The sequence below is a fragment of the Saccopteryx bilineata genome, chromosome 1, assembly GCF_036850765.1.
Source record: "Saccopteryx bilineata isolate mSacBil1 chromosome 1, mSacBil1_pri_phased_curated, whole genome shotgun sequence".
Lineage (NCBI taxonomy): Eukaryota > Metazoa > Chordata > Mammalia > Chiroptera > Emballonuridae > Saccopteryx > Saccopteryx bilineata.
Window position 1 is genome coordinate 398,092,330 of NC_089490.1, and position 25,669 is coordinate 398,117,998.

General features: G+C 48.4%; 1 protein-coding gene across 6 annotated transcripts; it reads right to left on the bottom strand.

Annotated features, from left to right (window-relative positions):
- Positions 1 to 422: 422 nt before the first annotated feature.
- STX5 (syntaxin 5) lies at positions 423 to 24,872 on the bottom strand. 6 transcript variants are annotated; one of them, XM_066251787.1, is made up of 12 exons: positions 24,722 to 24,851; positions 24,170 to 24,280; positions 23,832 to 24,075; positions 22,313 to 22,383; positions 22,092 to 22,147; positions 21,914 to 21,984; positions 15,100 to 15,216; positions 14,960 to 15,016; positions 14,716 to 14,797; positions 13,762 to 13,868; positions 13,452 to 13,573; positions 423 to 919 (listed from the first exon to the last, which is right to left on the bottom strand). In XM_066251787.1, exons 3-12 carry the CDS (start codon positions 24,054 to 24,056, stop codon positions 760 to 762), a joined length of 1,068 nt encoding a protein of 355 aa, XP_066107884.1. In that variant the 5' UTR covers positions 24,057 to 24,075; positions 24,170 to 24,280; positions 24,722 to 24,851; the 3' UTR covers positions 423 to 759. The 6 variants fall into 6 exon arrangements, with proteins under 6 accessions (XP_066107884.1, XP_066107882.1, XP_066107879.1 ...); XM_066251785.1 differs by having other exon boundaries at positions 23,832 to 24,078; XM_066251782.1 differs by lacking the exon at positions 24,170 to 24,280 and having other exon boundaries at positions 23,832 to 24,078; positions 24,722 to 24,872.
- Between the last annotated feature and the right edge of the window lie 797 nt (positions 24,873 to 25,669).

Genomic DNA, 25,669 nt, shown 5'->3' on the forward strand with positions numbered 1-25,669 from the left:
CCCTCTTGGAAGGGAAGCTGCCATGTTATCGAAGTGCTGCACTTTGTTCTCCTGCCTGGAGGCCATTATGCACAGAGCCCAAAACTGGCCCCTCCCAGCCGTCAGCCCAGCCCTTTCAGTTCTGGAACTGGGGCAGTGGGCTCACCCCACTTGTTGCCTAGGCTTTTCGTCGCTCCCACCCAGAAATGACACCATGGCTAGTGAGGCCGACAGTCTTGCTGTAATTGGGAGAAAACAGGCCGCAGCACATTTGGCTGATTGAGTCACAACAAGCCAAAGTTGGGGCTGTGCTGGCAGCCGAGGTGCTCAGGGCCCCCTGCCTCACATGGTGAAGAGAGGGAAAAAGAGGTCAAATTCTAAGCCAGATGGGAAAGTTGGTCCCCAGGGCAGCTTCACTTTCTCTCCTCACTCTCAGGACGTGCTGCCAAAGTCTCCTCGAGGAGAGCTAAGGAGGTTTATAAAAATCTTGTAGTGGAGACAGCCTCGCCCACCGACCTGGCCTCTGGTCCTTTCTAGCCACCTCACAGCAGAGTCCATATCCAGAACCGTGTTTTGTTGGGCTGGAGGACAGTGAGGGGAGGACAGGGTGGCTGGCCAGAGGCAAGGGGCCGGGGAACAGGGCCAGAGACCATCCTTAGCAGTTCCAGGAAAACAGGGCCTTTCTCCCAAGCACCCTGCACAGGCTCAGTGGCAGCCCTGGCCACCTGCCCTCCCAGGTAGGTTTCAAACCCCCACGGAGTGCCTCAGAGTAGAGAGGCTTCAAGCCAGGAAGACTACAAAGATGATGAAGAAGACAATGAGGACGAGGAAGATTTTGACCATGAGCCACCGGTTGGAGGTAACCGACTGAAAGTACTTGAGGATCTCTGAATGGGCGGCCTCAACATCCAGCTGGGCTCCCATCACGTTCTCATCGATCCTGGGGATAGGCAGGGAGGAGAAGAAACAGGACACTGGATTAGAAAGAATGGCATTGGGGGCGGGCGTGGGGGGTGCTACTGAAGTGTATTTAATGACACGGAAAGATGGTCACAGTATGTGGAAGTAGAAAGTGTTTAGGCCCACTCTTCCTCTGACCAGCACCCCGTATCTTTCCCCTCCCTGCCCCCCGAGGCGCCTTCTCTTTGCCTTTTCGTCTCCTCAGTGCCAAGGGCCCTTCTTTTCCTTCTGTAATTTGTTTCCGGAGCCTGTGCGGTCCAGCCAGCTCGCTTCTACCTCTGAAACTTTTTTCTTAATTTAGAAACTAAATTTGATGGGGTGACATTCGTCAACAAGAGCACAAAGATTTCAGGTAAACATCTGGATAGCACTTGAACTGTTGATTGCGTTGTATGCCCATCACCCAGTGAAATTTTCTAAATAAACTTTATTTTTTAATTTTTCTTTAAACTTTCTCTTATAATTTGAAGCAAACAAAACAACTTTATATACAGTATGATCCCATTTTTGTGTATGCATATGTGTCTAGAACAAGTCTTGGCTCTAGTTTGAAAATCAGCTCTGCAACTTATTAGCTGATGACCCTAAATCAGTCATTTAACCTCAAATCTCATCTGACCCAACTGAAAAGGAAGGAAAAGTGAGGCTAACACAAAACCTTCCTCTCTGGTTGTCAATCTTTTTTCTTCTTTTTTTCTACTTTTTTTGACAGAGACAGAGAGAGAGTCAGAGAGAGGGATAGATAGGGACAGACAGACAGGAACGGAGAGAGGTAAGAAGCATCATCAATTATCAGTTTTTTGTTGCGACACCTTAGTTGTTCATTGATTGCTTTCTCATATGTGCCTTGACCGTGGGCCTACAACAGACCGAAAACCCCTTGCTCGAGCCAGCGATCTTGGGTCCAAGCTGGTGAGCTTTGCTCAAACCAGATGAGCCTGCACTCAAGCTGGCGACCTCGGGGTCTTGAACCTGGGTCCTCCGCATCCCAGTACAATGCTCTATCCACTGCATCACCGCCTGGTCAGGTTCTGTTTGTCAATCTTATCTGAGTCAACAAACCTACAATCTTATCTGAGTCACATAAAGTGCCCAATCCATACAAAGGGCCCACAAATATTAGCTATTATAATTTTTTGCTCATTAATATGTTTTCTTAAAAAATTTTATTAAATTTATTGGGGGTGGTGCCAGTACAGGTGGTGGCGCAGTGGATAGAGCATCAGACTAGGACGTGGAGGACTCTGGTTCAAAACCAGAGGTTGCCGGCTTTAGTGCAGACTCATCTGGTTTGAGCAAGGCTCACCAGCTTGAGCTCAAGGTCGCAGGCTCGAGCAAGGGTTCACTCACTCTGCTGTAGCTCCCCGGTCAAGGCACATGTGAGAAAGCAATCAATGAACAACTAAGGTGCCACAACGAAAAATTGATGCTTCTCATCTCTCTCTTACTGTCTGTCTGTCCCACTCTGTCTCTGTCACATACACACACAAAAAAATTTATTAGGGTGGCATTGGTAAATAAAATAATATAGGCTGCAAGTGTACAATTCTATAATACATCATCTGTATGTTGTATTGTGTTCACCATCCAAAGTCAAATTTCTACTTATTTTTATTGATTTATTATTTTTTAAGATCTTATTTATTCATTTTAGAGAGTAGAAAATTAGAGAAGATGGAGGAGCAGGAAGCATCAACTCTGAAGCCCAGGGTTTCAAACCTGCGACAGCATTCCAGGTCGATGTTCTAGCTACTGCGCCACCACAGGTCAGGCTACTTACTGATTTTAAAAAAGGGTTTGCCCTGGCAGTGGCTCGGTTGGTTAAAGCATAGTCCTGAAGCACAGTTGCCTGTTTGATCCCCAGTCAGGGAACATACAGGAACAGATCAATGTTCCTGTCTCTCTCTTACCCCCTTCCCTTCTCTCTAAAATCAGTAAAATAAAATAAAATAAAATAAACCACCCTTAAAACAGGATTTTTTTTGTTTGTTTTTAAAAGATTTTATTTATTCATTATAGAGAGGGGAGAGAGAGAGAGAGATAGAGAGAGAGAGAAGGGGGGAGGAGCAGAAAGCATCAACTCCCATATGTGCCTTGACCAGGCAAGCTCAGGGTTTTGAACTGGCAACCTCAGGGTTTCCAGGTAGACAATTTATCCACTGCGCCACCACAGGTCAGGCTCTTTTTTTTTTTTTTTTCTGAAGCTGGAAACGGGGAGAGACAGTCAGACAGACTCCCGCATGCGCCCGACCGGGATCCACCCGGCATGCCCACCAGGGGCGACGCTCTGCCCACCAGGGGGCGATGCTCTGCCCCTCTGGGGCGTCGCTCTGCCGCGACCAGAGCCACTCTAGCGCCTGGGGCAGAGGCCAAGGAGCCATCCCCAGCGCCCGGGCCATCCTTGCTCCAATGGAGCCTTGGCTGCGGGAGGGGAAGAGAGAGACAGAGAGAAAGGAGGGGTTGGGGGTGGAGAAGCAAATGGGCGCTTCTCCTATGTGCCCTGGCCGGGAATCGAACCTGGGTCCCCCGCACGCCAGGCCGACGCTCTACCGCTGAGCCAACCAGCCAGGGCCACAGGTCAGGCTCTTAAAACAGTTTTTAAATTTATTTTTAGAGACAGAAAGAGAGACATCAATTTGTTTTTCCACTTATCTATGCATTCGTTGGCTGCTTCTTATACGTGTCCTGACCCGGGATTAAACGGCAACTTCAACATGTCAGGACAATGCTAAAAAACTGAGCTATCAAAAAACAAAACAAAAAAACCCCTGAGCTATCTGGTCAAAGCCAGTATTTATTGATCTTTTTTTTAAGCAAAGGAGGGAGAGGGAGGGAGAGAGAGAGAGAGACAGGCAGACAGACAGGGACAGACAGGAAGGGAGAGAGATGAGAAGCATCAACTCCTAGTTGTGGCACCTTAGTTGTTCACTGATTGCTTGCTCATATGTGCTCTGACTGGGGGGCTCCAGCCAAGTCAGTGGCCGCTTGCACAAACCAGCAACCCTGGGTTCAAGATAAAGACCTTGGGTTCAAGCCAGCGACCATGGGGTCACGTCTATGATCCCACGCTCAAAGCAATGGCCCTGTGCTCAAGCTGGTGAAACTGTACTTAAACTGATGATCTTGGGGTTTCAAACCTGGGTCCTCAGAGTCCTAGGCCAATGCTCTTTCCACTGCACCACCGCCAGGTCAGGCATTTATTGATTGTCTACTAAAAATATACTGCATTTGTAACAGGGGGGAAAAAACGTTCACAGGCCATTCCAGTCAGGAAATCCTGGTTCTGAGTGAGACAGGAAGAGAAACTGAATCCTATGAACAGGAAGTCAGGGCATAAGAAAAGCCCTGCATTAGAACATGTCACTCCAGGGTAGAGAGAAGTCCTCAGAGGAAGGCCAATCTCTTGGGAGATGGCTGAGAAAAAGAAAACATTTCCCAGCCAATCTGCATATGCTAAAAAAACCCAAATACAAACCTGGGCCTCGGCATAGGGAATCCCTGGGAACAGAGACCTTTTCCAAGCCATGAGGACGGAGAAGCTGGTGGCGCTGGCAATGCAGCGGGAAAGTGAGAGGAGAGGCTGGCCTAGTGGCTGCGCGCCCAAGGTCTAGGGTCAGGAGAACTGTGAGCTCATCTGTCCAAGTACAGAAGGCTGGATTGCACTTGATTCCCTGTTTATGTCAGAGACGCTAACAAAGTATCAGGTTTCCTAGCTTCCTGCCATACTGTATATTTCTCAGCGTGGGAACATTTGTCATTTCATATCAAAGCTCACACTGGCTTTGCTTTAAAAAACAAAAGACAAGTAAATAAAGAAAAAAAAATGACAAAAATAACTGCAATCTGGCACAGAAAAGATTTTAAATGGTAGTCCATGAATGAAACCAATAGAAGGGAACACTGGTGGTGAAAATAATTACAAATCAGTGGGATACTGAGAGGAAACTGCAGGGGAGTTAGAAAGCAGAAATGAATGAAGCAGAAAATAATGGCTTGGAAGGAGAGGGCTGAGGAAAATGGAAAGGGAAGAAGCTTAAAGGGGAGGAGGACAAAAGAATGTCTTAAAGAGAGAAAGAAAAATTACTGAAGAAAGGTATCAAGGAATAAGAATCTGGAGTCTTGCCTGACCAGGCGGTGGCACAGTGGATAGAGCATTGGACTAGGATGCGGAAGACCCAGGTTTGAGACCCCCAGGTCGCCAGCTTGAACGAGGGCTCATCTGGTTTGAGCAAAAGCTCACCAGCTTGTACCCAAGGTCGCTGGCTTGAGCAAGGGGTTACTCAGTCTGCTGAAGGCTCGCGGTCAAGGCACATATGAGAAAGCAATCAATGAACGACTAAAGTGTTGCAACGCACACGAAAATCTAATAATTGATGCTTCTCATCTCTCTCCGTTCCTGTCTGTCTGTCCCTGTCTATCCCTCTCTCTAACTCTCTCTCTGTCTCTGTAAAAAAAAAAAAAAAAAAAAAGCCTGACCTGTGGTGGCGCAGTGGATAAAGCATCAACCTGGAAATGCTGAGGTCGCCAGTTCGAAACCCTGGGCTTGCCTGGTCAAGGCACATATGGGAGTTGATGCTTCCAGCTCCTCCCCCCTTCTCTCTCTCTGTCTCTGTCTCTCTCCTCTCTAAAAATGAATAAAGAAAAAAAAGAAAAGAAAAAAGAAATTGGTACTATTTAAAAAAAAAAAAAAGAATCTGGAGTCTTTCTGAACAAAGGGAAATGATGAAATTGTTGTGAGAGACATGGAAAAGCAGAGGCTGGGAAAAACAAAAGCAGGGGGTTGAGACAAACAGATCGTGACCCAACTATGAAGATTGTGTGACCGTGATAAGGAGATCTGGAATTTGTTTTTGAGTTTCAGTTTCTTCAAAACTTTTTATTTTATTTATTTATTGTATTTTTCTGAAGTTGGAAACAGGGAGGCAGTCAGACAAACTCCCGCATGTGCTGACCAGGATCCACCCTGGTATGACCATCAGGGGGCGTTGCTCTGTCGCAACCAGAGCCATTTTAGTGCCTGAGGCAGAGGCTATGGAGCCATCCTCAGTGCCCGGGCTAACTTTGCTCCAATGGAACCTTGGCTGTGGGAAGGGAAGTGAGAGACAGAGAGGAAGGAGAGGGGGAGGGGTGGAGAAGCAGATGGGCGCTTCTCCTGTGTGCCCTGGCCGGGAATCGAACCCGGGACTCCTGCACGCCAGGCCGACGCTCTACCATTGAGCCAACCGGCCAGGGCCTCTTTTTTTTTTTTTTTTTTTTTTTGACAGAGACAGAGAGTCAGATAGGGACACACAGACAGGAAGGGAGAGAGATGAGAAGCACCAATTTTTCTTGCGGCTCCTTAGTTGTTCATTGATTGTTTTCTCCTATGTGCCTTGACCAGGGGGCTACAGCAGCACAAGTGACCCTGTGCTTGAGCCAGCGACCTTGGGCTCAAGCTGGGGACCTCAGGGTTTTTTTTTTGTTTTTTTTTTAATTATTTATTTATTCATTCATTTTAGAGAGGAGAGGGGGAGAGAGAGAGAGAGGGAGAGAGAGAAGGGGGGGAAGGAGCTGGAAGCATCAACTTCCATATGTGCCTTGACCAGGCAAGCCCAGGGTTTCAAACCGGCGACCTCAGCATTTCCAGGTCGATGCTTTATCCACTGCACCACCACAGGTCAGGCGACCTCAGGGTTTTGAACCTGGGTCGCCCGCATCGCAGTCCGACGCTCTATCCACTGCGCCACTGCCTGCTCAGGAAGTTTCTCCAAACCTTGACAATGATTGAGAGTAACCGTGTGATGTTCAAGAGGGTACCAAAAACTGCCTTGATGTAGCTTGATTTGGCCAAATTTAGTAAAAAAGAATAATGATGGTAATGGTAATATAATATACTATATTTTTTGCTCCATAAGATGCACCTGACCATAAGACACACCTAGGCTTTTAATGAGAAAAATAAGGAAAAAAATATTCTGGCCTGACCTGTGGTGGCGCAGTGGTTAAAGCGTCGACCTGGAAATGCTGAGGTCGCCAGTTCGAAACCCTGGGCTTGCCTGGTCAAGGCACATATGGAAGTTGATGCTTCCAGCTCCTCCCCATCTTCTCTCTCTGTCCCTCTCTCCTCTGTCTCTCTCTGTCCCTTTCTCTCTCCTCTCTAAAATGAATAAATAAAAAATTAAAAAAAAACAAAATAAAAAAAAGAAAAAAAAAAAAGAAAAAAAATATTCTGAACCAAATGTTGTGTTAAAATATTTAATAAAATACTGTAATTTTTGTTTCATAAGATGCAGGGGCATTTTCCTCTCCACATCAGGGGTTAAAAAAAGTGCATCTTATCGAGTGAAAAATACGGTAATACGTTGTATATAAAAAGAAACGACAATTATTCCATACTAATTTTACTTTTAATTTTTAAAATTCTTTCAGCCTGACCAGGTGGTGGTGCAGTGGATAGAGCGTTGGACTGGGACATAAAGTAAACAGGTTCAAAACCCCGAGGTCACCAGCTTGAGCGTGGCTCATTGGCTTGAGCACGGGGTCACCAGCTTTAGCACGGGGTCATAAACATGATCCCGTAGTCGCTGGCTTGAAGTCTAAAGGTCGCTGGCTTGAGCAAGGGGTCACTCGTTCTGCTGTAGCCCCCCAGTCAATACACATAGGAGAAAGCAATCAATGAACAACTAAGGAGCTGCAATGAAGGACTGATGCTTCTCATCTCTCCCCCTTCCTGTCTGTCCCTATCTGACTCTTTCTCTCTGTCAAAAAAATATCTTTCAAAAATTACTGATTTTTAGAGGGAGATTGATTGCTTTGCTATTCCATTTATTTATGCATTACCTGGCTTACTCTTTTTTTTTTTTTTACAGACACAGAGCAAGAGTCAGAGAGAGGGCCTGACCAGGTGGTGGCGCAGTGGATAGAGCGTCAGACTGGGATGCCGAGGACCCAGGTTCGAGACCTCGAGGTTGCCAGCTTGAACATGGGCTCATCTGGTTTGAGCAAAAGCTTACCAACTTGAACCCAAGGTCGCTGGCTCGAGCAAGGGGTTACTCAGTCTGCTGAAGGCCCACGGTCAAGGAACATATGAGAAAGCAATCAATGAACAACTAAGGTGTCGCAATGCGCAACGAAAAACTAATGATTGATGCTTCTCATCTCTCCATTCCTGTCTGTCTGTCCCTGTCTATCCCTCTCTCTGACTCTCTCTCTGTCTCTGTTAAAAATAAATAATTAAAAAAAAAAAAAAAGAGTCAGAGAGAGGGATAGACAGGGACAGACAAACAGGAACAGAGAGAGAGATGAAAAGCATCAATCATCCGTTTTTTTGTTGCGACACCTTAGTTGTTCATTGATTGCTTTCTCATATGTGCCTTGACCTTGGGCCTTCAGCAGACTGAGTAACCCCTTGCTCAAGTCAGAAACCTTGGGTCCAAGCTGGTGAGCTTTTTGCTCAAACCATATGAGTCCGCGCTTAAGCTGGTGACCTCAGGGTCTCAAACCTGGGTCTTCCACATCCCAGTCCGACGCTCTATCCACTGCGCCACCGCCTAGTCAGGCAACTGGCTGACTCTTAATGTGCCCTGACCAGGATTGAACTCACAACCTGGTGTATCAGGACGACACTTTAACCAACAGAGCTCTCGAGCCAGGGGTTCTATTGTCATTTTAAAGAGAGAAAGCTCCTTTTTTATTTTTTTTACAGAGACAGAGAGAGTCAGAGAGAGGGACAGACAGACAGGAATGAAAAGATAAGAAGCATCAATTATTAGTTTTTTGTTGCACATTGAGACACTTTAGTTGTTCATTGATTGCTTTCTCATATGTGCCTTGACCGCGGGCCTTCAGCAGACTGAGTAATCCCTTGCTTGAGTAGCAACCTTGGGTCCAAGCTGGTGAGCTTTTGCTCAAACCAGATGAGCCCATGCTCAAGGTGGCGACCTCGAAGTCTCGAACCTGGGTCCTCGGCATCCCAGTCTGATGCTCTATCCACTGCACCACCACCTGGTCAGGCAAGAGAAAAAGCTCCTTTTTTCCAGAAGAATACCAGTAATAAATGCAGAGGACTGAGAGAATTAGAAAATTACAATTTTGGTATCTACAATCTCACACCAGTCAGGCATGGAACATCAACAGGCTGAGGAGACTTTGGACTCTTAAGGAGGGTGTGCAAATCCAGATCCACTGGCATCCAGAAAGCAAACATAAGAATGTCTATATCCGCCTGACTGGGCAGTGGCGCAGTGGATAGAGTGTTGGCATGCGAAAGACACAGATTTTTTTCTTTGTCTGTTTTGTTTTTTTGTATTTTTGAAGTTGGAAACAGGGAGGCAGTCAGACTCCCGCATGCGCCCGACCGGGATCTACCTGGCACGCCCACAAGGGGGCGATGCTCTGCCCATCTGGGGCATTGCTCTGTTGCAACCAGAGTCATTATAGCGCCTGAGGCGAGGCCACAGAGCCATCCCCAGTGCCCGGGCCAACTTTGCTCCAATGGAGCCTTGGCTGCAGGAGGGGAAGAGAGAGACAGAGAGGAAGGAGAGGGGGAGGGGTGGAGAAGCAGATGGGCGCTTCTCCTGTGTGCCCTGGCCGGGAATCGAACCCGGGACTCCTGCACGCCAGGCTGACGCTCTACCACTGAGCCAACCAGCCAGGGCCCGGAAGACCCAGGTTTGAGACCCCTAGGTCGCCAGCTTGAGCGTGGGCTCATCTGGTTTGAGCAAAAGCTCACCAGCTTGAGCCCAAGGTCGCTGGCTCAAGCAAGGGGTTGCTTGGTTTGCTGAAGGCCCGCGGTGAAGGCACATATGAGAAAGCAATCAATGAACAACTAAGGTGTTGCAATGTGCAACGAAAAACTAATGATTGATGCTTTTCATCTCTCCGTTCCTGTCTGTCTATCCCTGTCTATTCTTCTCTCTCAATGTCCCTATAAAAAATAATAATAATAATAATAATAAAAAAGAATGTCTATACCCATTCTTTCTTTATTGTTTTAAAGATTTTATTCATTTTAGAGAGAGGAGACAAGAGGGAGAGAAAGGGAGAGGAACAGAAAGCATCAACTCCTTTATGTGCTTTGACTAGGCAAGTCTGGGGTTTTGAACCAGCAACCTCAGCGTTCCAGGTCCATTCTTTACCCATTGCGCCACCACAGGTCCGGCTATACCCATTCTTTATTTATTGTATTTATTTTTTAGCAAGAGACAGAGACAAACAAACAGGGACAGACAGACAGAAAGGGAGAGAAATGAGAAGCATCAACTCATGGTTGCAGCACTTTAGTTGTTCACTGGTTGCTTTCTCATGTGTGCCTTGACCGGGGGTGCAAGTTGAGCCAGTGACCCTTTGCTCAAGCCCGCAACCTTGGGTTCAAGCCAGCTACTTTGGGGTCATGTCTATGATCCTACGCTGAAGTCGGCGACCCCGTGCTCAAGCTGGTGAACCAGGGCTCAAGCCAGTGACCTCGGGGTCTTGAACCTCAGCGTCCCAGGTTGATGCTCTATCAACTGTGCCACCACCCGGTCAGGCTCTATGCCTGTTTTTTTTTTTTTTCTTGTGGGAGAGACAGAGAGAGTCGGAGAGAGGGACAGATAGGAACAGACAGACAGGAAGGGAGAGAGATGAGAAACATCAATTCTTTGTTGGGTTTCCTTAGCTGTTCACTGATTGCTTTCTCATATGTGCCTGAACATGGGGCTACAGCAGACCGAGTGACCCCTTGCTCGAGCCAGTGACCTTGGGCTCAAGCTGGTGACCTCGGGGTCTCCAACCTGGGTCTTCCACATCCCAGTCCGATGCTCTATGCACTGAGCCACCACCTGGTCAGGCTCTATACCTATTTTTTAAATTCATTCTTTCAAAATTTTAATTTCCTGTGTACGTGGTTGTGCACTAATTTTCTCTCCTTTGTTATTTCATTTTTATACTTCATTCTACCGTAAAATTACTTCTCCAGTCAACTGAAAGTGATAGCATGGATCCAATCAATCCAGCCTGTGACCTAATTAACACCTGAGGCCAGTGGTTCTCAAACTTTTTGAAGTCGGGGCACATTTAAAATCCTACAAATAATTGTAGGCACACTATATCCAAATTTCTGAGAAATATGTTATAATAATTAAGTCAAATATTAAAGAGAAAATATAAAGTCCAAGCGTGCTTGTATGGTAGTTAAACAAAATAAATATGAAAAATTAAATTTATTCTGACATTAGAAAACATTTTTACATTACATTTTTTTAGTTATGCTGTCTAGAATTCGTAAAAAAGAGGGTTAAAAAATGTAAAAAAAGACAAAAAAGTTATCTTTTTATATATATAGATACACTTAAATTTGGCAGGTCCCGGCGCGAATGTGTTAAGTTTTTTCATTCTTGTGTTTATGAGAAATTGAGCCTGATGTGTCCTAGAGATTTCTTCAATGTTTGGGCAGATATTTGAAAGGCAAACTCTCATTTCCTTGTCAATACATTGAAGAATTCCTCTCTTTTTACTCTTAATTGTGTTGAGTGCAGAAAACCCCCACCATACATATCATCTTAACTTTACACCAAAGGATAGAAGAAACTTGCCTCCAGTCTTTCCAGGGAACATGGGGGGTAGTGTAAATAATCCAGCACCATAGCCTAACAGCCTTTTGCAACCTAATCAGGCAAGTGAGGTGGGGGGTTGGGCAGACTGTCAGCTTACAGCCAATTCCCCACACCTCTGTTCCCCAAAAATCTAAACTCCGAAAACTCTGTTGGTTGTTTCGTCCCCAACGGGCCCATATTTCTCTGGAATACCATAGGGCACACCTGGAAATCTTCTAGGGCGCACCAGTGTGCCCTGGCGCACACTTTGTGAACCACTGCCTTAGGGTCTTTAACTCACATTCCCCTCACATTTATGGGATCAGAATCTCTAAGTGTGAGGCCAGGAAACTATTTTCTATACTTTGCCTAAGTTAATAAGTGAGGCTGCCGATGGGTCAAGGTGCTGTATACAAAATGCAGGTATTTATCCAGCGTCATATGATCAACAACATAGGGTAAAAGTGCTCTGCTAGGTGCTGTGGACAATAGTTTAGCCAGGACTGGATGCTACCGAAAGGCATAAGAGCAAGTAGGCGGCATGTGTGATCTGTGGATTCCTCAAACCTCCCGTGCCTCCTCGCCCCAGCTCTCTCCACTGATGGCTTTTCCTCTTACTGAACTGGGAAAACTAAAGTCATAGGAGACCTACCATCCCCACCCCCAACATCTGTGCAAAACAGTTTGCTTTCTCACCTACCACTGGCTCCTCTTTGTTATTTTTTTGAAGATCTAACTGACTTTTTTAAATGACGCATGAACTCGGCAGCATCCCATGCACTAAGTAGAAGGGGGTTCCCGATCTCCAGCTCTTTTTTTTTTTTGTATTTTTCTGAAGCTGGAAACGGGAAAGACAGACAGACTCCCGCATGTGCCCGACCGGGATCCACCTGGCACGTCCATCAGGGGCGACGCTCTGCCCACCAGGGGGCGATGCTCTGCCCCTCTGGGGCGTCGCTCTGTCGCGACCAGAGCCACTCTAGCGCCTGGGGCAGAGGCCAAGGAGCCATCCCCAGCACCCGGGCCATCTTTGCTCCAATGGAGCCTCGCTGCGGGAGGGGAAGAGAGAGACAGAGAGGAAGGAGAGGGGGAGGGGTGGAGAAGCAGATGGGTGCTTCTCTTGTGTGCCCTGGCCGGAATCGAACTCGGGACTTCTGCACACCAGGCCGACGCTCTACCACTGAACCAACCGGCCAGGGCCGACCTCAGGGTTTTGAACCTAGGGTCACAGCGTCTCAGGCTGATGCTCTATCCACTGCGCCACTACCTGCTCACGTTTGTTAACTCTTTTTTTTTTGTGGCAGAGACAGAGAGAGTCAGAGAGAGGGACAGATAGGGATAGACAGATAGGGAAGGAAGAAAGACGAGAAACATCAATTCTTCGTTGTGGTTCCTTAGTTGTTCATTGATTGATTTCTCATATGTGCCTTACCGGGGGGGGGGGGGGGGGGGGGCTACAGCAGACCAAGTGACCCCTTGCTCAAGCCACCGACCTTGGTTGGGCTCAAGTTGGTGCCCCTTGCTCAAACCAGATAAACCCGCGCTCAAGCTGGTGACCTCACGGTCTCGAACCTGGGTCCCCCACATTCCAGTCCCACGTTCTATCCACTGCACCACCGCCCAGTCAGGCTGTTAACTTTTTAATAGCTGTCCTTGCACACTCAATTGAATTCCATACATACACTACACAAGTTAAGTTCAGTGAAACAGAGACTTTGCTGTTGCTCTACTCACTGCTGTGTGCCCAGCCCCTGGAACAGTGCCTGACATGGAACAGGTGCTCAATAAACACTTGCGGAATAAATGGAGGGAGGTGAGTTGGGCCCTGTGAGTGGGCAGGGTTCTCTCTACTCTTCCAAAGGGCTGTTTCTGAGGACCCTTAGGATGCCAGCCCATAGGGAAGAGAAGGCTCCTCTGTTTGAGGTGAGAGAGAAAGAAACAGAGAGAGAGAGTGAGTCTTACCTCTGAATGGTTTCTTCCTGTTCCTTCACCATGTGTGCCAACTGCTGAAAGATGGAGCCCAGCTCAACAATTGTGGACTCAATGTTCTGCATGGTGTCTGCCCGGCTCTGGATATAGGAATCCTTCAGAGGAGAGAGAAGGCACATGAGTACTGGGAGCTTCTTCACAGTAAGGCCTGCCCTTTATCTGGTGGGGCGCTTGTCTCTTTAAGACTGTTTCAGCTTGCCATTTCATCCATGGCACATTCCAAACACCTGCTTGTGGCCCAGAGAACAAAGGGGCAACTCTTCCCATTTCAGAACCTGGGTACCTGCTCATCAATGAGTTGTAGCTGCTGGCTGGTCCGAGAGTCCATCATGTCGATGGCTACATCTCCAGAGGCACGGGACTCTGCCCCCAGAACTACAGCACTGCCCCCTAGAGGAAAAAGAAGAAATGGCACTATTTATTTGTTAAGAGCAGTTTCAGGCCTTGACTGGTTGTCTCAGTCACAGAGCATTGTCCTAGCGTGTGGATGTCTCAGGTTCGATTCCTGGTCAGGGAACACAGGAAAAGTGTCCATCTGCTTCTTCACCCCTCTCCCTCTCGCTTCTCTTTCTCTCCCTCCTGCAGCAACGGCTGGATTAGAGCGAGTTTGTCCTAGACACTGAGGATGGCTCCATGGCCTCCGTCTCATGCACTAAGAAAAGATTGATTGCTGGGCAACACAGCATACCCACATGGGCAGAGCACTGCCCCCTAGTGGGCTTGCCGGATGGATCCGGGACAGGGTGCATGCTGGAGTCTGTTACTCTGCCTCCCTTCCTCTCACTGAGAGAAAAAGAAGCACTTTCAAAGCCCACATGCTCTGGATCTGAATCCCAGCTCTGGCACCTACTAGCCTTGTGATCCCGGACAAGTCATTTAACTTGTCTCTGAGACTCAGTTTCCTCACTTGTAAAATGGGGAATAATACTATAATATATAGTTGTTTTCTCAAAGGGTAGTTGTGAAAATTAAATGAGAGAATGTGAATAAAGTGAGTGCACAAAAAATATCAGTAACTGTCATTCTGAACATGACTGAATTTGTCCCCAACAGTGAGACTGTGAGAGACTAAACACAGACCATGGAAGCCAGCAATCAGGTTTGACCTCTGACAGCTAAAGCCTCCCAACTTCCTTCCCCTCCACTATCCTACCCAACCCTCGCCCTTCGAAGACACCGTCATAGCCGGAGTAACCGAGCCTTACCCCTCAGGACTCCTGTCTGACCTGTAACTCACCCAGGTGGTTGGGGGCCAGGGGCAGGGCTGACACGGGTGCTTGGGAGAACTGCTCCCGCCGGCTCCTCTGCTGCTTCAGATTCTGGGGTTGGGGAGAAATGCAAAGGTCCTGGGAAGAGGCCTGGTACAGAAATCCCTCCTGTCGGCCCATGGGCCTGGCGCCCTGGTCCTTCCTCATCTCTCTCCCATTTCCCCCTTGGACCCTTACCCCCACTCCTATCTGTCCTACACCGATTTTTCTTACCTCTGTCCTCACTTCTAAAACTGACTTGAAGTCATTGGACATAGAGGCCAGCTTTGACTAGAAGAAAAAGAGAAAGGGTCAGCCAGAGGAAGACAGTGCCTTCCTTCCTTCCGTCTCCCCTCTCCCGCCCTAGGTCCCACCTGCAGGGAGACCACGATGGTGTTGGAATGGGTCTGCAGGTGCCGGCCGCTCTGGCTGCCTTTGGCCCTCACAAAATCTTGAAGCTGGGCAATTTGTTTGTTGAGACTGTTAATGTCCTGGGGAAAGAGCCAATGGAGAAACAGTATCAGCCAGGAGTCCTCAGCCAGCCTCTCTCCCACATAGACATCTCTGGCAGGGAGGGCAGAGTGGGAGTTACTAGCAGTTACTAATCAGACCAAAAAGGGCCTACTGGGATTTTCCAGGCTATGGAGTCTGCTCAGGTTCGGCCCCTGCAGATGCAAGCCAAAGGGTGAAATATGGCTTCGGCCACTTGTTTACACCTCCACCCTACTGCCCTACTCCACACCATGAGGCCAAGCTCATGGTCACAGAACCACTTAAAAGGTCAAAATCTTGAACCCAGAGCACATTGACCAACAAAGCAAGCACCTATGTAGGATTCAGGAGAAAAGATGACTCAAAAATAAAAATAAGGCTTGACCAGGCGGTGGTGCAGTGGATAGAGTGTTGAACTGGGATGCGGAAGGACCCAGGTTCAAGACCCCGAGGTTGCCAGCTTGAGTGCGGGCTCATCTGGTGTGAGCAAAAAAAAAGCTCACCAGCTTGGACCCAAGGTCGCGAGCAAGGGGGTTACTCAGTCTGCTGAAGGCCCATGGTCAAGGCACATATGAGAAAGCAATCAATGAACAACTAAGGTGTTGCAACGAAAAACTGATAATTGATGCTTCTCATCTCTTTCCGTTCCTGTCTGTCTGTCCCTATCTATCCCTCTCTCTGACTCTCCCTCTGTCTCTGAAATAAATAAATAAATAAAATTAAATTAAAAAAAAACAAACAAACAAACAAAAAAATAAATAAAATAAAAATAAGTAGGCCCTGACCGGTTGGCTCAGCGGTAGAGCGTCGGCCTGGCGTGCGGGGCACCCGGGTTCGATTCCTGGCCAGGGCACATAGGAGAAGCGCCCATTTGCTTCTCCACCCCCTCCCCTCCTTCCTCTCTGTCTCTCTCTTCCCCTCCCGCAGCCAAGGCTCCATTGGAGCAAAGATGGCCCGGGCACTGGGGATGGCTCCTTGGCCTCTGCCCCAGGCGCTAGAGTGGCTCTGGTCCTGGCAGAACAACGTCCCGGAGGGGCAGAGCATCACCCCCTGGCGGGCAGAGTGTCGCCCCCTGGTGAGTGTGCCGGGTGGATCCCGGTCAGGCGCATGTGGGAGTCTGTCTGTCTCTCCCCGTTTCCAGCTTCAGAAAAATACAAAAAAACCCACAAAAAAACAAACAAACACAAAAATAAAAATAAGTAGATCAAAAGAAGAGTCAAAGGTAACATGGTTTTCCAGAAGCATCAATAAAACAATTTCTATAGATAGAATTCCTTTCAAAAACAATCACTACTGCCTGACTGGGCGGTGGCACTGTGGATAGAGCGTTGGACTGAGATGCGGAGGACCCAGGTTCGAGACCCTGAGGTCGCCAGCTTGAGCGTGGGCTCATCTGGTTTGAGCAAAGCTCACCCACTTGGACCCAAGGTCGCTGGCTTGAGCAAGGGGTTACTCAGTCTGCTGAAGGCCCACAGTCAAGGCACATATGAGAAAGCAATCAATGAACAACTAAGGTGTCACAATGAAAAACTAATGATTGATGCTTCTCATCTCTCTCCGTTCCTGTCTGCCTGTCCCTATCTAGCCCTTTCTCTGACTCTCTGTAAAAAACCAAACAAACAAACAAAAACAAACAAAAAACCCCACAATCACTGCAAGAATGAAAGCTGCACCTTGCTTGGGGTCCCACTCAATGAGTGCATGCCAGGCTTTCTACATGAGCCCAATGCCTCATCCATTCTCCGCCCAGCCCGCCAAGGGCCACAGGGCACAAAGGAGGTGAAGTGCGCTGCTAGAGAAGGACGGAGAAAGGCTGGCCCAGGGCAGCCAGCCAGGGCTGAGCAGTGGGGAAGGGAGGGGAGAGGGCTAGAACAGTGAGTTGAAGAAATTATGTTAAAAAAAAAAAAGAAGAAATAAACTAGAGGAAAAACTAGATTGGACAACTTCTATAGTCACTTCAATAGTCTCCTCAATTAGTACTCCAGTCCCAACCATTCTCGTGAGACTACTAGATGATTTATACTGTTTAGTAGTCTGTCCCTTTGGAAAGTGGATGCAGCCTCCTCACAGCCATGTGCCAAAACTACATTCTAGGGTTCCCCATCTCCTCTTGCAGGGTTCGAGCTCAGAAACGGCACCACTTCCGGCCTCAGTGCCCAAGCGAAAAGCCTCTAAGTCACATGCTCTCACCTCCCTAACCACCTATACAGACACCGCACACGAGCACGTCCTACTTTGTGCTCACAATGTGCGCAGCCCTGGGCAAACACAACAGCAGCCTCGTATTTGTTCACTGTGTGCCATGCGACATGATGGGCAGTCTACAACTTTCCTTTGGTCCCTAAACTTAATAGAGGAAACTTTTTTTTTTAAAGGAAACCACCTTTAACTCCTTCCTCAAAGCTATTCCCTCTTCTCTCTTCTTCTCCATTTTGGTGAATGGCACCACCATTTACCAGTTGCTCAGACCAAAAACAGCCATCCTCAATCCCTTTCTTTTCCCTTAGTCTACATGGAACCTAGCAGGTACCAAAAGAAGCCAGTGCATCTCCTCTAATGAACCCATCCTAATCCAAACCCTCTTCTCTTTCTAAAACATCTCCACGAGGCCCTGGCTGGTTAGCTCGGTTGGTTAGAGCACTGTCCTGAAACACCAAAGTTGTGGGTTAAATCCCCTGCCAGGGCACATACAGGAAGCAATCAATGAATGCATAAATAAGTGAAAAAACAAATGAATGCTTCTCTCTTCTCTCTCTCCCCTTTCATCTAAAATCAATAAAAAAAAGAAATCTCCAACCTGACCAGGGGGTGGCGCAGTGGTTAGAGCGTCGGACTGCAATGTGGAGGACCCAGGTTCGAGACCCCAAGATTGCCAGCTTGAGCACAGGCTCATCTGGTGTGAGCAAAGCTCACCAGCTTGGACCCAAGGTCGCTGGTCTGCTGCAGCCCCACGGTCAAGGCACATATGAGAAACCAATCAATAAACAACTAAGGAGCCGCAATGAAGAATTCATGTTTCTCATCTCTCTCCCTTCCTGTCTGTCTGTCTGTTCCTATCTGTCCTTCTCTCTGACTCTGTCTCTGCTACAAAAAAAAAAAAATCTCCAAAAGCCTCCTAAATAAATGACCTTCATCTTAGAGCTTGCTCCCCTACAATCCACTTTTTTGTTTGTTTTTAAGTGAAAGGAGGGGAGATAGAGACAGGCTCCTGATTAGGCAGTGGCACAGTGGATAGAGTGTCAATTGGGGACGCTGAGGACCCAGGATTGAAACCCTGAGGTAGCAGCTTGAGCGCAGGCTCACCAGCTTGAGCATGGGTCATAGACATGACCCTATGATTGCTGGCTTGAACTCAGAGGTTGCTGGCCTGAAGCCTAAGGTTGCTGGCTTGAGCAAAGGATCACTAGCTTGGATGAAGCCCCCGGTCAAGGCACGTATGGACAACTAAAGTGGCGCAACTAGCCTGACCAGGCGGTGGCGCAGTGGAAAGAGCGTCGGACTGGGATGCGGAGGACTCAGGTTCGAGACCCCAAGGTCGCCAGCTTGAGCGTGGGCTCATCTGGTTTGAACAAAGCTCACCAGCTTGGACCCAAGGTCGCTGGCTCAAGCAAGGGGTTACTCAGTCCACTGAAGGCCCGCAGTCAAGGCAAACATGAGAAAGCAATCAATGAACAACTAAGGTGTCACACATGGAACGAAAAACTAATGATTGATGCTTCTCATCTCTCTGTTCCTGTCTGTCTGTCCCTGTCTATCCCTCTCTCTGACTCTCTGTTAAAAAAAAAATTAAAGTGGCGCAACTACTAGTTGATGCTTCTCATCTCCCTCCCTTACTTTCTCTCTCACTTGAAAAAAAAAAAAGAGAATCCCATACCCCACATCTCCTGTCTGGGGCCGATGCTTGAACCAACCTCAGTGCCCAGGCTGACGCTCAAACCAATTGAACCACTGGCTACAAGAGGGGAAGAGATAGAGAAGGGGGAGCAGGAGGGGAAGAGAAGCAGGTGGTTACTTTTCATGTGTGCCCTGACCGGGTATCAAATCCGGGATGTCTGCATGCTGGGTTAACGCTCTATCCACTGGGCCCACCAACCAAGGCCTACAGTCTACTTTCCATACAACACCTAGTTCCCTTTTAAACCAAAAACAGGGCACACCATCCCTCTGCTTACAATCTCCCCAGAACGCCCCACTGAATTTACAATCCAACCCAATTCCTTACCTGGCTCACACAGTTCTAGATGGTCTGGCCCACAGGTCTCTGACCTCATCCCCTACCCTGACTACCTCACTTACCTTATTTCTTACTAAAGGATTTACCACTATCTGAAATTATGTTTTCAGTTTATTTGTAGAGTGCTTAGTTCAACCATTCGGACAGACACTTCCCAAAGGCAGGGACCACACATCTTCCTTGTTCACTGCCAAATCCCCAGAACCAGGCGGTCAAACACACTCAGTCACACGAGTGACTGGAAAATAGAGAGAGGAGTCCTCACAACAACCCTGGGAGGTAGGGACTACTATCATCCCATTCTTATTTATAAGGGAACTAAAGCTCAGAGGAGTTAGAGAGCTTAGGTCACACCATAAGGTATAGATCTGGGATTTGAACTCAAGTCTGTCTGAATCCAGCTGCGGTCCTTGAATGCCTATGTAATAACACCCAACCCTCTCTTTTCCAGCACAGCCCAGCACAGCAGCTCTTGAACGTGTCTTCCCTGGGCATTCTGCCATAATCATCTTCGTACTGGACAATGCACAGGGTCATCCTCGCTTCTCTGCCCAGCCACTCTCAGGATTTCCCCCACCTCCAGCCATGGTCATTCAACTTCACATTTTATTCTTATTATACTGTGTTGGGAAAAGGAGTCACAATTGTAGAGCATCGTGCTACATCAATGTCTTTTAGACAGAATTGGGATCTAGGTTCTAATCATCTTCATAGCCCATGGCATTCAGAGTTATTCCATATTCCTTAGCAGAGGCCAAAAGATCTTCACAATCAGCCACCAAGCTACCTTTACAGCCTCATCTTCTGCACATTACTTACTCAGTCAACAAACTGAGTACCTACCAAATACCAGACACTGTTATAGGCATTTGGGATACAAGCAGGATAAAAATAAATAAATAAATAAATAAATAATCAATCAATCTCCGGCCTAACCAGGTGGTGGCGCTGTGGATAAACCGTCAGACTGGGATGCAGAGGACCCAGGTTCAAGACCCTGGCTTGAACTCAGGCTTGAGGTCACTGGCTTGAGCGTGGGCTCACCAGCTTGAACACAGCATCGCAGGCTTGTGCAAGGGATGATAAACTTGAAGCCCAAGGTCACTGGCTTAAGCAAGGAGTCAAATGCTCTGCTACAGTCCTCCCCACATATGAGAAAGCAATCAATAAACAACTAAGGTGCTGCAATGAAAAATTGCTTCTCATCTCTTTCTTTCCTGTCTGTCCCTTTCTCTGTCTCTCTTGCTAAAAAAAATAAAATAAAAATAAAAATCTCTGCTCTTGTGGCACTTCCTTTTTTTTTCTTTTGAGGGGAGGGAACAGCATAAACAATACATATAAGTTATTACAGTCTGACCTGTGGTAGTGCAGTAGATAGAGCGTTGACCTGGAACGCTGAGGTTACTGGTTCAAAATCCTGGGCTTGCCTGGTCAAGGCACATAGGAGAGTTGATGCTTTCTGTTCCCCTCCCCCCCTTTCTCTCTAAAAAGAAATAAATAAAATCTAAAAAAAAAAAAGGTCACTGATTCAAATCCCTGGGCTTGCCCAGCTAAGGCAGATAGGAGAAGCAACTACCAGGAATTGATGCTTCCCGCTCCTCCCCACCTTTCTCTCCCTCTCCTCTCTAGCTAAAATCAATAAATATTAAGCCTCCCTCCTCTCTTGCTAAAAAGGAAAAAAGAAAAGTCTGACCAGGTGGCAGTGCAGTAGATAGAGCATCGGCCTGGGACTCAGAGAACCCAGGTTCAAAACCCCAAGGTCGCGCCTGACCAGGCAGTGGTGCAGTGGATAGAGCGTTGGACTAGGATGCAGAGGACCCAGGTTCCAAACCCCAAGGTTGCCAGCTTGAGCGCAGGCTCATCTGGTTTGAGCAAAGCTCACCAGCTTAGACCCAAGGTCGCTGGCTCGAGCAAGGGGTTACTCGGTCTGCTGTAGCTCCCCAGTCAAGGTACATATGAGAAAGCAATCAATGAACAACTAAGGTGTCTCAATGAAAAACTAATGATTGATGCTTCTCATCTTTCTCCATTCCTGTCTGTCTGTCCCTGTCTATCCCTCTCTCTGACTCTCTCTCTGTCTCTGTAAAAACAAAACAAAACAAAAAACCCAAGGTCGCCAGCTTAAATGTGGGTTCACAAGCTTGAACATGGGGTTGCCAGTTTGAGCGTGGGATCATAGACATGACCCCATGGTTGTTGGCTTGAGCTCAAGGTCACTGGCTTGAGCAAGGGGTCAATGGCTCAGCTGGAGTCCCCGGATCAAGGCACATATGAGAAAGCAATCAATGAACAACTAAGATGCCACAATTATGGGTTGATGCTTCTCATCTCTCTCCTTTCCTGTCCGTCTGTCCACCCCCCACCCCTTGCTTTAAAAAAAAAAAAAAGAAAGAAAAGAAATTAAGAAAATGTCAGAAATGATCTGACTAGAAATCTGGGCTCTCTTACTGTTAGTGGCTCACCTGTTTGATGATATAAGTTAGCTCCTCAATTTCCACTGCTTTGTCATCAAAGAGGGACTTGCGCTTTGCCACTGCAGAGATAAACAAGAAGTCATGACAGGTGACATCAAAGACAAGGCTCAGGGAGTACGGTTCCTCCACCCCCCTTGGCTCACTGCCCCATCCATGAAACACTCACAGAATGTCAGCTTCTCCAGCTTGGCGAACGTATTGCTGAGGTCCTTCCCAATGCGCCTGCGAGCAAGCGTTAGTGAGAACACTGCGAAGAACAGGAGAAGGCCTGTTCCCGCGTTAGCTCCAGCATAACCAACCCCAGCCCTCACAGCCAAGGCCCTCGGAGGCAAGCCTACTCCTCCCCAGACCCTGTTTCAGCACACCACATAACTTCTCTCAACTCACTTAGCCATGAGGGTGAATTCACTGCGCTGCCGCACAGCACGCAAGGCTGGTTTGTTTGTCTGTATTCCATTCTGAAAAACAATGTCAAGAAGTGACATTTTAGTCCCCCCTCCCTATTATAAGCTTTCACTGTTCTCAGGTGTCCACAGAACTCTCCTTCTAGTATTGATGATGTCCTCCACCAGACGGTCTAATTTTAGTACTAGTAGTGATAGTTTAGAGTTCAAATTTGAAGACAAGTAGACCTAGGTTCAAATCTTGACTCCAGGCCATGGCCGGTTGGCTCAGTAGTAGAGTGTCGGCCTGGCACGCAGGAGTCCTGGGTTCGATTCCCGGCCAGGGCACACAGGAGAAGCGCCTATCTGCTTCTCTATCCCTCCCCCTCTCCTTCCTCTCTGTCTCTTTCTTCCCCTCCCGCAGCCAAGGCTCCATTGGAGCAAAGCTGGTCCGGGTGCTGAGGATGGCTCTGTGGCCTCTGCCTTAGGTGCTAGAATGGCTCTTGTTGCAACAGAGCAACGCCCTAGATGGGCAGAGCATAACCCCCTGGTGGGCATGCCGGGTGGATCCAGGTCGGGTGTATGCGGGAGTCTGTCCGACTGCCTCTCCGTTTCCAACTTCAGAAAAAATACAAAAAAAAAAAAAAAAAAAATCTTGACTCCAGCCTGGCCTGTGGTGGCGCAGTGGATAAACCTTTGGCCTGGAATGCCAAGGCTGCCAGTTCGAAACCCTGGGCTGCCCTGGTCAAGGTACACACAAGCAAGCAATGAACAACTAACATGAAGCAACTATGAGTTGATACTTCCCATTCCATGCTCCCCTTTCTCTCCTGTCTCTGTAAAATCAATAAATAAAGTATTAAAATAAAGAAAGAAAGAAAGAAATCTTGACTCTATCACTTACTAGCTGGGGTGTTTGGGACAAGTTACTTAAACCATTCTGAATCTCTATTTCCTCTTCTGTAAAATAGAGACAGTCCACACACCTCCTATGGTTGTTGCTAAGATTAAACAACATAAGGATTATAACGTATATATTTTAGCCAAATAACTGGTACATTGTAAACACTAAATAAATGGTAGGGAATCAAATAAATAAATCAGGGAATCAAAGAGTATAACTGAAAAGCTCTTGGAGATCACACAAAAGTTGACTAGTAAAAATATTTTTCCCTGGCTGGTTTCTCAGTGGCTAGAGCTCAGCCGGCCTATGGATGGCCCAGGTTCGATTCCTGGTCGGGGCAGGGCACATACAAGAATCGACTAATAAATGCATGAATAAGTGAACAATAAATCAATACGTGTGTCTCTCTCCCCCAACCCCTCTTTAAAATTAATTTTTAAAAATGCATCCCACCAAAAAAGTCTATATGCTTGCCTCTAGGTAGCTAGCCACATAGATCCTACTGCCTCCTCCAAGCCTGATGAGTTCACCAGTTTCCCACAAGAGTAACTTCAATCAACACATCCTCTCCCACATCTGAGTAAAGCTCACCCTTGCCTTCGCCATTACTGGTCCTTACCTGACGGTTCTGCAGGGATTTGCAGGCAGACAGGAACTCCTGGGTCCGATCTCGGCAGGACATGGTGTCGGGAGGGGGAAGGGCCAGGGTCACTTGGGGGGGCAGTGGGGCGATGTCGCTGGTGCTACTGCCAGCAGTTGCAGGGGACAGGACCTGCGTCTTCGAGAGACCCAGGTAGACACCCTGATCCGTGTTCTTAGACCCGTAGCGTTTCCGCGGGATCATTGAGACGCATAACCTCAGACTGCTGTGGAGGGGAGAGGGTCATTCCGCAGGCCTCTTACCCACCAATTCCCCCCAACCAGCAAATTCTTGAGCTCCAAAGCCACCCGCAGAACCTGGGGCCGGCCGGCAACGGGCAGGACTCCACTTCCTCTTTGGCCTAAGCCGTTCCCCTCCTCACTCTTCTTCCAACTTAGCTCGGGTACTCAGAGCTCAGGTCGGGGGCCCTGAAACGGAGACAGGGCCAAGGGAAGGTCCCGTGTCCCCGAGGCTCTAGCCTGGTCTGTGCAACTATCCCAGGCCCTAGCTGGGCCCTCTTGATTTCACGGGTCCCTTCGACTCCTCAGAGAGAAGTGACAACGGACCTTCGGAGGGGAACACACTTCGGTGGGCGGAGGGGGGGGATTTCTGGGTGTTTATTTGAAACAGGAAGTCCCACCCTAAATCAATCCCCGCCTTCTAAGGGACTGCAACTACTGATTAGCTAATGCCAATGTCTTTCTCAACAGAAACTTTCCTGATTGGACTCCGAAGTATTCGTTCACTCCGAACCGGGCCGGCAGGACTCGTCAGCTCTCCCGTTTCCCTTACCCCGCCCGTCGCAGCCCCCAGAAAGCCGCTGCCCCAAGCTGACCCAGCGGCCAGACCACTCTTAGCGCAAGTCCTACCTCCTCTCTGCTGCCTGCCGCCGCCGCCGCCGCTATAATCACTGCCTACTACCACGAGAGCGGAAGCTTCTAACACTCGACCGAAGACTAGAAGCCGCCACGTCACCTACACGTAACCCCACCCCCAGTGACTGGAGGACGCTGCCACGCCTTTTTGAGCCCGGCAACCAAGGGACACGCCCCCATCCAAATGCACTTACAACCCTGCTTTCCCATAGGCTAGGCCGCTACCGTGACTCCGCCTCCTTGGGACTAGAGCTGGGTCCACCAGGTTGGGCCAGCCTCAGGGGAGGAGCCTTAAAGAGACCGCAACCCCGGTCCCGGTACTGCCCGGATACAGTACATTCAAGGAGCAACAGATGCACAGGCGCTCGGGCAAGTACACATTAGAAACTTTATTATCTGGAAGCTAGGGAGGAATGAGTGCAGGAGGGCTGAGGTTACCCCTTCTCCGGCTCCTCCTTGATTCCCTCTGGGTTGTTCTCCTGGAACTTACACCCATGCTTTTGATTCTGAATTGATCGCTTCCTGCCTGTCCGCGAGGAACCCCGACGGCTGAACATAGATAGCCGCCGCCACAGCACAGTGATCAAAAGGCTTTCGGTAGAACTACGATCCCGGTGGTCCGACGATTCCGCATCGACCTCTTCTGTGTCTGCAAAGATGCGGCAGCTGAGCTCCGCTCCCCCCCACCCCCCACCCCGTCCAACCTCCTTGGGCTTTCCCAGCCTCCCATTCTTTATGCACTTCAGGTGTATCTGCGTTCCCACCTTCTCCGTCTTCCTCCCATTGGTCCTGCTTGGCCGGCGCACCTGAGGTGTTCGATTGTTTGGCTTGGCAACAGCCCATGGCCCCGCGGCTGGACACTGTGCCAGCCACTTCAGCCCACCTGGCCCCCACCAGGCTTTTGTGACGTCAGATATCCCGCAGCCCCAGCTCAGAGAACTG